At 53.3% G+C, this 11,452-nt stretch overlaps 1 protein-coding gene across 1 annotated transcript in view; it reads left to right on the top strand.

The window, feature by feature from the left end:
- Positions 1–1,541: 1,541 nt before the first annotated feature.
- Positions 1,542–11,452, top strand: part of COL9A2 (collagen type IX alpha 2 chain) — a 35,707-nt gene continuing 25,796 nt past the window's right edge. The window contains 9 exon segments of the mRNA XM_025212852.1: positions 1,542–1,604; positions 2,232–2,267; positions 2,367–2,429; positions 4,988–5,041; positions 6,191–6,226; positions 7,277–7,300; positions 8,657–8,710; positions 9,967–10,020; positions 10,877–10,924. Coding sequence (XP_025068637.1) covers positions 1,542–1,604; positions 2,232–2,267; positions 2,367–2,429; positions 4,988–5,041; positions 6,191–6,226; positions 7,277–7,300; positions 8,657–8,710; positions 9,967–10,020; positions 10,877–10,924 — 432 coding nt within the window.

Genomic DNA, 11,452 nt, shown 5'->3' with positions numbered 1-11,452 from the left:
CCATTCACTGTTATGGCCTCAAAGCCAAGAGACTTGTGGGGTTAGGCCTCCCGGACCATTTCCAAACATCATTGGCAAGGGGAAAAGCTGCCAGAAGCTGGGACTGTACAGGCCATTGCTTCTGGGATACATATATACATACATAATACATATACATACATATATAAGCAAAAGTGCCAGGGTTGCATTAATAAGTCGGCTTTAGAGAGGTTCTGAAGATCCCTGTTTGCATCCTTGGGCTCTGAAATACCTTTGAAAACTGGACCTAAAATGCCTTTTGTGGGGGAAATTTTGTGGTTAGGAATTAAAACAACACTTGTGCTGTCCCAGTCACCCTGGCTCTGCCCCTTAGAGTCTGTGTTAATCTGCTCGGGGTGGTAGTGACCTATGCAAACCTCTCTGTAATGCACTGGAAAAGGATCAGTCCAGAGCAAAGCCAGCTCCCAGCAGAGAGCCCCAGCCTGGGCCTCTCCTGCTGAGGTTGCTCCCATCAACTTCCAAGAGAAGGTCCTATAGGATCAGGGCCCAAGATGAGAAGCGGAGATTGGATCCTAAGGGAGGAAGAAGGGGTGGTGAGGATGGTTCTTGCCCCCAAGGGATCTGGATCAAAAGCTGCAATGGGGCAGACAGGGTTTAGCAGGGGTTGGGGCCTGGGTGTGGGAGGGACCAGGATGCTTCTGCAGTGGGGTGATCTCTGGCTGAGCAGATTGGAGATCTTTGCTGGACACGTGGCGTCTGAGTGCTAAGACTCACCAGCCTGGGACTCGGTGGGGTGGAGCCTGGAACCTAACCAACCCTTTCAGGCATCAAGACCTGATCTGTTCTCTGGGCCCAGCCCCATATGCCCCATCCCTGGAGAATTATCTAGGGTTATTTATAGACGCAGTGACCTTCTCCTTTTAGACCACCCCATGGGAGCTGGGCGGAGGGGCAGGGTTAGTGGGCATTAACAAGCCATCCCTCTCCAAGCCTGTGGTGCATTCAAGCTGAGCCTGGACAGCGACGCCAGCTGCTTGGGGCGTGAGTGCCATCTCCAAGGGGCCGGCACTGTGCTGCCCATGTGCCTGCTTGGAGGGGCTCCGTACCCCAATGCACAGCTGGTGGCTGGTGACGCAGCCTCTCTGGCTGCACGGGTTTATGAACACTGAAACTCTGGTGTCCTGAGGGGCTTTTGCAGGCTTCAAAGCCTGCTCGCCTCTTTCTGAGGGAGAGATGAATGAGAGGGGGAGGTCCCGCAGTCAGAGGTTGCTTGCTGCAGGCTGGATCAAAAGGACAGTCAGGATGTATCCTAACCTGTGCTTGAATCCGGTGTGAGCAGAGCCCTTAAATCCAACCAGACCAGCAGTGTCCTGCTGCTTAATACCCCATCCCCTAGGTACGAGGTACAAGGGAGGTCTGGGTGGTAAGAGCCAGTTGCAGTGGTTACTTTCCAGCTTGAGTCTTTCTCCCCCCACAGAATTTCTTCTGATGGCTGGAGTGTTCTCCCCATCCTGTTCTGTGTTGCGGCAGGACCATCATTGCATGGGTGTTTGGCAGTCGCCATGCCAGGGGTGGCTTCACAGCACGGGGGCAAGGAGGGATCACTCTATGCTAGAGGTTTCCAAGTGAGCGGCTCCTCCTTCTTCCATTGGAGAGCGTGTCCTGGGCATCTTCCCTTCCAGAATTGGTGGCTCCATCCCAAACCCTGCGATGCACAATCCAATGATATCAGAGCAGCATCCCGGAGATGCAGGGAAGCCCTGGAGATAAATCTGCTTTCCAGGAATGAGCAGGGGGTGCCCCTGGGTTCCTGCCCAGGACTTTTTCTCCATGCATGTAGCACCCAGACAGGATGGAGGGTCAGTCTTGCAGCCCCTTCCCCCAACACCTCTGCTCCCCTGGCCTTCCCCTTGCCATGTGCTTGCTGCTGTTCCTGAATGCATTGGAGTCCGGCTGAATTTTACACCAGAGAAATGACTCAGCACAGCTGACCAGGTCCCTGTGCTGTGACCCGGACAGGGAGAAGGAGCTTTCGGAGGCTGGACATGGGCCTGGATGGGCGTTTTCCAGCAGCACAGACCTGCCTCTAGTCTTGGGGTGGGGAGGTTGGTTCTTAGTCAGGCTGGATGTGTGTGGGCTCTGCACAGCAGCATCTCAGCATCTTGCCTGGGCCTGTATGGCCTTTAAGATCGATAGATGCTGCAGAAACCAATGTTGCTTTCTGTTCATAACCCTCTTGTTTTTCCCCCTAGGGTGACAAGGGCCCGCCGGGCGCTGCCGGGTCCCCGGTGAGTATGGGGTCAGTTTTCCAATCTGCTCCCAACCCATTGCATGTCCAAGCCTTTCCAGAAAGTGGCTTTGAATTTGTCCAAATGCCTATTTTCTAGGGCTCCAAGGGGGAACCAGGACCTCCGGGCCCAGATGGGCCTCCAGGGAAGGCAGGCATTGATGTAAGTATGCGTGCCATGAGAGACGGTCCTTGGGTGACAGGGCTTTGCCTCCATGTTCAGACTACTCCACGTATGGTTTGGCTGCATAGACTTATCTCTACCCCGCTCCCATTGTCCCCTAGTATTGCACACCTGCCCTCTCTCCCTATCTCCATGGACCTGTGGTGCTGTTGCCTCTCCCCCCTCCACTATTGCAGCCCTGGGCTATGCACAGTCCATACATTTTAACCCTTTCCTGAGTCCCAGCTTTTCTGTCTGCTCCCTGTACTAGACATACCCTTGCACCTCAGTGCTGTCCTGGAGAACGGGGAGTGAGGGGCATCTTCCTGTGTTATCAGAGTGCGTCTGTGTGCACTGGAATATTTGCTGTTGGCTGGGGTGTGCTGGCCTCTTTGATTCATTTTGGGGAGGGGATTACATTCCTACAGGAGTAAAAAAGTGGTGGGAGTGAGGGCGGGTGCATGGGGGTATGAATGTGGGGCGCATTGTGTATGCCTGCAGTATCCAGGGGCTGCTTGAGCATGGCTGGTGCCTGGGGGATACACCTCTTGGGTGTAACTCTAACCAAGGATTACAGCATGCAACTCAGAGTAAAAAATAAGCCTAATTAAACTGCAGGGGCCTATGTTTTGCCCTTGAAAGTGGCTTCATGCACCTGTTGGATTCGTTCCCCACCCCTTCCATAACACTAGATGGAATGGTAGGAAGTTATTATAATAATGCATCCTCTTGCAAAAGAACAAATCTTTGCAGAGTGGAGCTGGGTCGAGCACAGGGCCTTTCAGACCAACATGGGGTTTAGCAAAGCAGTTGGAAGAAGACCTAACACGGTGCATAGTTCAGCATCCATTTGTGGCTACATGAGCCTCTTTTTAGTGAGACAGGCCCAGCTTTCCCCTGCGCTCTGCTGAGGTTCATGGAGTCCTTCCAGATGGATCTAGGCATGACTGTGATTAGACTCTGCTGTATCTCAGCCCACCTCCCTGCAGCATCTGAGCACAGAGAAAATGATTCCCTCAGTAACAGCAAACGTACGAGCTGATCACTTTTCTAGCCCTTTACATCATTTCAAGTCTGTGCTCCATGGAGGAGAGGGGAGTTCTGAGCCTGGGCTGATTTATTCACTTTGAGGACTTGACCCTAAACCCCGCAATCTGTCCTCATTCATCTAGGTAAGGATTTACTCATATGACCATTGCAAAACTGGGCCCCTGGTTTGTAAGAATCTGTCCCCTGCCCTAGAAATGTGAATGACATTGGATTGTTTGCTCTCAGGGATGGGGGTTGCAAACACACACACGCACACACACACAATTACAGGGCTCTCTGTATCCGCATGCAAGTAGGAGCCACCTCCTTAATACAGAGATGACAGGGTGGCTAGTAACGGGGTATGTGCATGCTGTGTCAGGCCCTGCTGCCCTTGGTCATCTGAGCAAGTTCCTGTGAGCTCTGGCCTGCTGGTATCAATCCAGAGCCGCTCTGTGTACATGAGATGAGAATCCACCCAGTGCCCACTCGGGGAATGCCCACGGTGCCAAGGTCTGCAAGACCAAGCCCTTTATTTGCAAATGACCACTAAGACCTCATCAGCTGTTGCAGCTCATTTGCTGTCCGAGCAGGAGGGAAGGCAGGGCTGTGGATCAGAGAGCATCCGGAAATCCCATTCGTGCAAACAGGCATGCAATTGCAGCACAGGAAAGGGAAAAAACTGTTGCATGTACAAACGCCCTCATGCATTAGCCTGAGAGCAGGGTGGAGTGTGGAAAGCTGTTGTCAGCATAGCTCAAGCCTGGGGGAGCCCAGCAAATGCACTACTCCCCAGATCTCCAGCACCTGCTGTGCTAGTGCTGGGCTGCTCGTGTGCACACCCCTCCTCCCAGCAAACACCCCCAACCAATGCATCAGTCCTAGCCTGCAGCCCCGCTGTGCCATCCAGACTAAGCCACCCCCAGTTCTGCCAATGCCTCTCCATCCTGACCTCTGCCAGGCTACTGCTGCTCCTCCCAGGACACTTCCACTCTCACCCTCAGCATCCCCCCAGAGGCTGTTTCCCATTCCCCACCAACTCTGCTGTTGGCATTGAGCTCCGCGGTTCTTGCTTGCTGCCCGGTGCTATTCAGACACAGCCGAGCATGCTCCAGTGTGGGGGTGGACAGATATCCAGCACTGATGATACCCCAAGTCACATCCCTATCTGCTCTGAATGCACTCCTCCAAGGAGAAAGGCCCCTGCATTGAGAGACAGAGCCTTGTGACATTAGCAGGTGACAAAACATCTGAGAGGACATTGCTGAGAGGTTGGAGCGATGTCTTCCCAAGTGCCTCGTGACACCGGGACTTCACTCCAAATGCAAGTTACACACGAGTATTTTCTGTGTGTCACCTGCCCAACAGCTTGAGGAGATGTTAGCAGCTTGTTAATAATCCTGAACACCAGGTGGTTAAAGGAGCCCCTGCAGAAACATCAGCTGCTGGAAGAACTCAACTGTGCTGTAAATGAGAAGGAAAAATGGTCCAGGATGGAGGCTAACCCCCCACAATCTCTCCCTTTGCAGGGCCTGACAGGAGCAAAAGGGGAACCAGGGCCCATCGGACGTCCAGGACCTAAAGTAAGCATGGGTCATTTGTGCCTGTTTCGTCTAGCAGCATGGCCTCTCCTCCTGGAAGCAAAGGGCATGGATGGGGGAGGTACAGGGTGGTGCTGCCACGTCTCAAGGGATTCGGATCTAGTCAGACATGCAAAGGAACCAGGCTGAGCCCCTCAGCCGCTGTGAATCAGCACAGGTCTGGTGTAATCCCTGGTGAGATGCTGCCAGCTAAGGACCTGGCTTCATGGATCCTACCTCTGCAACAGGCCAAGACCAGAATGAAAGGGCCAAGAGCAGCAACTTTCATCTTAGCGTCTCAATAGCCTGCTCGAGACCAGGGACCCTTTGTGCCAAGCACTGTGCATGCACTCAGTCAGAGCTGCCTTGATTAGCTTGTCCTTGGACAGCTGTGTGGGGAACAAAGGGCCTGGGGGTGTATTAAAATACAAGGGCTTGCTAGGATTGGCAGGGTGGACAAAGCTGACATCAGTGGGAGTTGGATCAAGTCTGTAGACATCAGTGGGAGTGGGATCAAGTCTGCAATGAGACAGATCCTCAGCTAGTATAAATCACTATTGCAACAGGGGTTGGGACCCCAATGCCAGCTATAGATGGGGACTGCAATTGTGTTAGGTGCTGTCCAAACACGGGAATAAAAAAACTGCCCTGAGCAGCTTCAAACCAGCACAGCTGGACTGAAGCCCCCAGAGCTGTACTGACTGACACCAGTGGAGGGTCTAGACCAGGGCGCTCTGGCACTCTGAGGCACCCCGAGATGCTTTCAAAGGCGCCACGTAGTGCCACACAACATTAGCACAGTTAGGTGTGCAAATGTGACTTATAAGAGAAACCCAGAGATTTCAAACAGGCATCCAAAAACTTTCTGACCTGTTGTGGGCTTCCCGAGCTTTTTGCAACAGGAGAGCGGCCTGGTTGCTTTTCTGTAGTCAAAAAATGAGTGAAGAGCTGGATTTTCTAATGAGTGCCTTGAGTCTAACAAGGTCAAGAACCACTGGTCTAGCCCATGGATTGAGCTTGCTCAGAAAGATTTTGTTAACTTTTTTCCCCCAGCCAAAAGCAGAATGTTTTCTTCCCCAGTCAGAAAATCCAGCCCCCTCCTCCCCTTGCTTCTGGTTTCCTAGCTCTGACTCTCTCCTCCTGCACTGACAGGGCCAGCCTGGACTTCTAGGGCCTCCGGGACTCCCTGTAAGTATCTGCTTCCATCAGAAATGCTTGCTGGGGAAATGGGTTGATAGCCATGCCTAATGGCCTGGGAGCCAGGATTGTAACCGCATTTCTGCCACGGACTCACTCTATGGGCAGGTGCACAAACCCCTCCGGGCCACAGGTTCCCCAAGTGCAACCCTGCTCCAGCTCCCCCTAGGAAGGGCCACGGCTAACACAGCAAGGACAGCAGAGACTTTCTGATGCTCCCTATCTGATTAGCTTCCCCTGGAGCTAAGAACGGGAAAGGATGTCAGCCTTCATGGCCCCTTTGTTGAGTGGTTTGGCCAGGGCTAGTGCCACTGAGATTGCTGGATTATATATGGGAGCACCTGGTTTGAAGCCCTCCTCTGTGGCTTCGTGCCTTGGGGTCACTAGTTCTCTGTTGCTCTGTGGGTGTGTCAGAGGCTGCCCAAGCTGTCAGATCCTCTCTAGATTTGTCTGTGAAACCCTGTCCCTCATCATACAAATGCCTCCCTAGGAGAGATCCCACTGGGTTTCCAAGCTGCTATCAGTGCAGACTCTCCTCCTGTGGCTCAGGTAGGGGGATCAGAGGGTGCTGGGGTGGGGTGGATCAAGGACCAGGCAAGCCAAAAGAATAGCTATAGATTATCCCTGCTCTGGCCCTGAAAGGAGAACATGGTCTGGGCTACATTCATTTAGGCAGGAAGGCAGGCCCAGTGGCTAGGGCTTGGCTCAGGAGACCTGCCCTGCCACAGACTTCCTGTGTGACCTTGGGCATGCCCCATAACCTCTCTAAGCCTCAATTCTCATTGGTGATAAGCTTGTTCAAGCTGGAGATGTTACTGCCTAGGCTCTTTGCATAACACTTACCCTTCCATGGGGCTGCTTCTGCAGTGGCAAGTGGCCTTGAAGCCCCCGGAAGTGCTCTGGAGTCACCCTTGGAAGGAGAATGCAAACATGTAGAGCAAGGGCTGTATCCTGACCACCCATAAGGGCAGTAGAGTCACTGCAAGCTGATTCGGAGTTGGAGAACTTTAGTAATCCATTGTAATCCTCTTTTTGTTGCAGGGCCCGTCGCTGCCAGGACCGCCTGTAAGTGCTGTGCTGCTGGGGGCTGGTTGGCTGGGAAGCGGCAGGGTCAGGATAGGATGTGAAGAAATCAAACCCATTCAGCCCCTTGTGAATGGGGATGAAACCGCCCCAGCCCTGTTAGCATCCAAGCCAGGTCTGTGGCCAGATCCTCCAGGTGCCCTGGGAAGGTTGTTGTAACCCCTGGCATCCCACCCTGGAGCTGGGAAGGGCTGAATGGAGCGGATCAGGGACCAGGCAGAGGAATTAACCCTCCTGCAGCTGGTTTGGAGCTGCTGTTCTCCAGCATTACTCAAGGCAGCACCATGAGGTATCTGCTCAGTGTCTCAACAAACAGACCAGTTGAACCCCTCCTACCCAGGCCTGATGGTACATGCAAAAACACCATAGCTGTGCTCCACCTGGGTGCTATCTCCCTGAGCTAAGTGGATCTCAGATGCATCCAGGTCACTCCAAGGGCATCCTCACCCCATTGTGGGCAGAGGGTCATCCACAGGTGGACCCCGACCCATGTGTTTCTTGCTGGGTGGAAAGTCTCTCCCTACCAACAGGGACGGTGTTGCTTTCCTGTAGAGTTCCCCTTGAATTCATACATCAGAGCAGTACAGCAAGCATCCCACTCATCCCAACACAGGTTAGATCAGCATATTAATGCAGGGAAGCCTTACAGCCCTCATAACAGTTGTACGGTCCTGCTCAATAACTTCACGTGTCTCATTCGGTAGTTTTTACTTACCTTCACTTCTGTCACAGTTCAATCTACCTGCTTGCTGCCCTTCAACACAGAAAGGTGATGTTTGCCTGCTACATGCACCGAGTTCTCTTGTATGGGCCTAAGACTTTCAGCACTGGGAAAAAAAGGCCAGTGCATTTGCCCTCTAGCACATTTCTAGAAAAAAAAGGGATTGATTCCTGCCCCCAGCAGTTTATTACTCCATGAGAAAGCTAAAGTCTTGGAGCGGGCAGCTGAATTAAACATGGTCAGGAGTTGGTTTTAGAGCATTTGCCAACCCTCTAGATCAAGGCTTGGGCAGATGAACAATTAAAATGAGAGGAACAAACTTGCTGCTTGTGAGCTTGCATCAGCTGCATTGTTATACCTGTTTCATCTATCCTTTCTTGTCCCGCAGTGAGTGAAGCAAAATCGCAGTGACTTGCCCCTGAATAAAACAGATGGAGTTTACTGAGGTTTAACATCCCCTTTCCACGGGATATAAGGTCCACTTTCCATGGGATAGAGCCGACACACAAAACACTTAGAGCAGATGCAGCTGGGATGAACCCAGTAGCGCTCTTTGGCTTGCTCAAGCTCTCAGAATCTATCACCGTGTTCAACGAATGTTTCTTTCCTTTGCTAAGGGGCCTCCAGGTCAGGTTGGACTTCCTGGGGAAATCGGTGCCTTGGGACCTAAGGTGAGGAATCCAGCTGGACAAAGGATCTGTCTGGGTGCAAATGGGCCTGCTTGCTGCGACTCAATGTAGGAATGAGCCTGATTTTCAATGAGCCACCCTCCTCCTGCACTCCATGGTGAAGGGGCTCAGCTCCTTTGGCAGTCTCATTTCCACTGCAGCATGCATGCGCTGGCATCAATGGAGTGACTCCAGTTCTGCCTCTGTATAGCAGAGAGCGGGAGATGGCATCCTCTGCGGGTCACTGCAGGACTGCATGGCGGGTGAGCGGGCTCCTGCGAGCTTGTTTCAGCGAGGTGCTTCTGCTGAACTGGAACCTGTAGTGCAGGTGCCTCTCAGGTCTTCCCCTTGTAATGAGGGACAGGCAGCCCCGACCTGGAGGGTTTCTCTTTCTCTCCCCTGGTTTTGCAAGTCATTGCATTTGGCAAGGTGGAACAGTGAATGTAAGCCTCCAGTGCAAGGGTGGGCAACATGCAGCCCACGGGTCAGTTGTGCCTGCCAGGCCATTCTATCTGGCCCACGGGGCCCCTAAAAAATTTAGAAAATTAATATTTATCTGCCCTGGGATGCTTGTCATGTGGCCTTCGATGGCTTGCCAAAACTCAATAAGCAGCCCTCTGCCCAAAATAATTGCCTGCCCCTGCTCCAGTGGCTACTGGTTCTCCAGCCATCCCATAGGATTTGTCCTTCCATCCCTTCATTTTTAAGCCCTTTGCAAATGCTGGTGTCCATCTACCCATGTTGGGGCAGAGCTGGGGCAGAAGGTGGCACCAGGGGTACTATGGATGTGGCCAAGGGACTGGCCAAAGCATGCCCGCAATGTGAATGGCTACCTACACCGCTACGGACCAGCCATACAGGGGTGGGAGGGGGACTTACACGGCATGCGCATCTTGTTGGTTTAGGCTTGATATGCTGGTTTAGGCCTGATACAAAGCTCACTGAAGCCAATGCAAAGACTCCTGTTGCATCCAATGGGCTTTGGCTTGGACTCCAAGGTCTGGTGAAGTCTCCCCTCCCCTCCCTCCCGGTTGCACGCCTGGTCTCAGCCTGCTACCCATGCAGGTCCTTCTTCAGCCCAGCGCTTGGTGCTGGACCTCACAGGGTCATTCCTGTGGGCTCACCTGCCAAGGTGCCTGAGCTAGCATGGATGCTGAGGTCTGTATAGGGGTATTTCATTTCTCCCCCTGCCTCAGTGCTTTGGGTAGCTACATGCCTTTCCTACACCTACTGCTTTCATTGGGGTTGCTCTTTTTCAGGGGGATCCTGGACCTGATGGACCACGAGGCCCCCCAGGACCCCCCGGAAGACCTGTGAGTATTAACCCCCATCTCCCCTGGCATTTCGTAGCTGGGGGCCTTGCATATGGGGGTGAATTAAAATAAAGTCCTTGATCCCAGCCCTTGGGCTAGAGGGTGAGACTTGGAGCAGTGGGTTTAGGTGCAGACCCAGCAAGGTGATCAAGGGGATCAGGATCGGGCTTTCAATGGAGGGAGCTCAATGCCTCCCCAGAGCAGACCCACAGTGGACAGCTGACCTTATCAGCAGCCACCTGGGATGGGGGTGGCCTGAGCTGAGCCAAGCTCATGCTTCAGGGTGTAAAGCTGGTCTCTGCAGAGGTCAGGAAGGAAGGAGTCCACAGCCCCGCGGAAAGATCAGGAGGTGGGCGCTGAGAGCAAGCACCCCAGTTCTTTTATCCAGGGTGCGAGTAGGTGAACCAATGGTTTGCACTGCTCAGATACCCCCTCACCCCTACACTGGAAGCAACTCATAGAGGTCTATGCTTTAGTAGTCTGACCATCAAGGTTTATGCATGGACCGCAGTGTTGCTTTGAGCTGCTTGGTTTCCCAGGGCACTGCTTGCAGATGGTGATATCTCCTGGCTCTCTGGAGAAGAACTGGGAGTCTGGACCCCCAGTATCTCAGATAAGAGAGTGAGGTCTGTTGGCTAGTGCAGAGAAAGGAGTAGACCCAGGGTCTCTTTCCTGGCCCTGCCACTGACTCACTGTGTGACCTCGGTTCGGTCACTTCCCCCCACTCTGTGCCTCAGTTTTCCCATCTCTAAAGGAGGGTGTAATAATCACCGCCCTTTGCAACGTGCTTTGAGAGGAAAATGCCTTGTAGTGTTCTTCCTGCACTAGGGTGCCTGATGGTTTTGTCTTATTCCAGGGCCCACCGGGACACATCCAAGGCCTAGAAGGCAGTGCTGACTTCTTGGTAAGAGCTGCAGTGATGCTTCCAACTGCCCCTCACAACCGAGAAGCAGCAGGGAGAGTATGTAGGGCCAGAACTGGAGGTCTGCTGCCACTTGTCATTGGGATGTCACTGGGGAGGGGTCAATCAGCGACCTGTAGCTGCTGAAGAGCTCAGACCCCTTCCCCCCTGAATCCCTGTGCTGCTGGGAATCCTGATCTCTATGGGGCTGGTACAGCTTGCAGACTTTGGACCTCACCCTGCTCTCCCCTGGGGGTTTGTTTCATCTGCCAGCTCCTGCCTTTCCCTTTATGCACCAGAGCTAGCCGCTCCCTCCCAGGGGGCTCTAGTTCATGTGCCCTCAATGCTGGCTAGTCTGATCCACCCCATTAGGATGATCACTCAGCCTCTGAGGCCAGCACATCCCCTAAGGGCATCATTTTAGAGTCCAACTAGGTTTGCTTTGGGCTGCTGAGAGCCTGGCAGAGCCTGGCCTCCTTGGGTGGGTTTTCTGAGGCAGTCTGAGCCCCTTGAATGGGCACCTAAACCCCT

The sequence above is a fragment of the Alligator sinensis genome, unplaced genomic scaffold (genome assembly GCF_000455745.1).
Source record: "Alligator sinensis unplaced genomic scaffold, ASM45574v1 scaffold994_1, whole genome shotgun sequence".
Taxonomy (NCBI): domain Eukaryota; kingdom Metazoa; phylum Chordata; order Crocodylia; family Alligatoridae; genus Alligator; species Alligator sinensis.
This window is presented reverse-complemented; position numbering and strand designations above follow the sequence as displayed.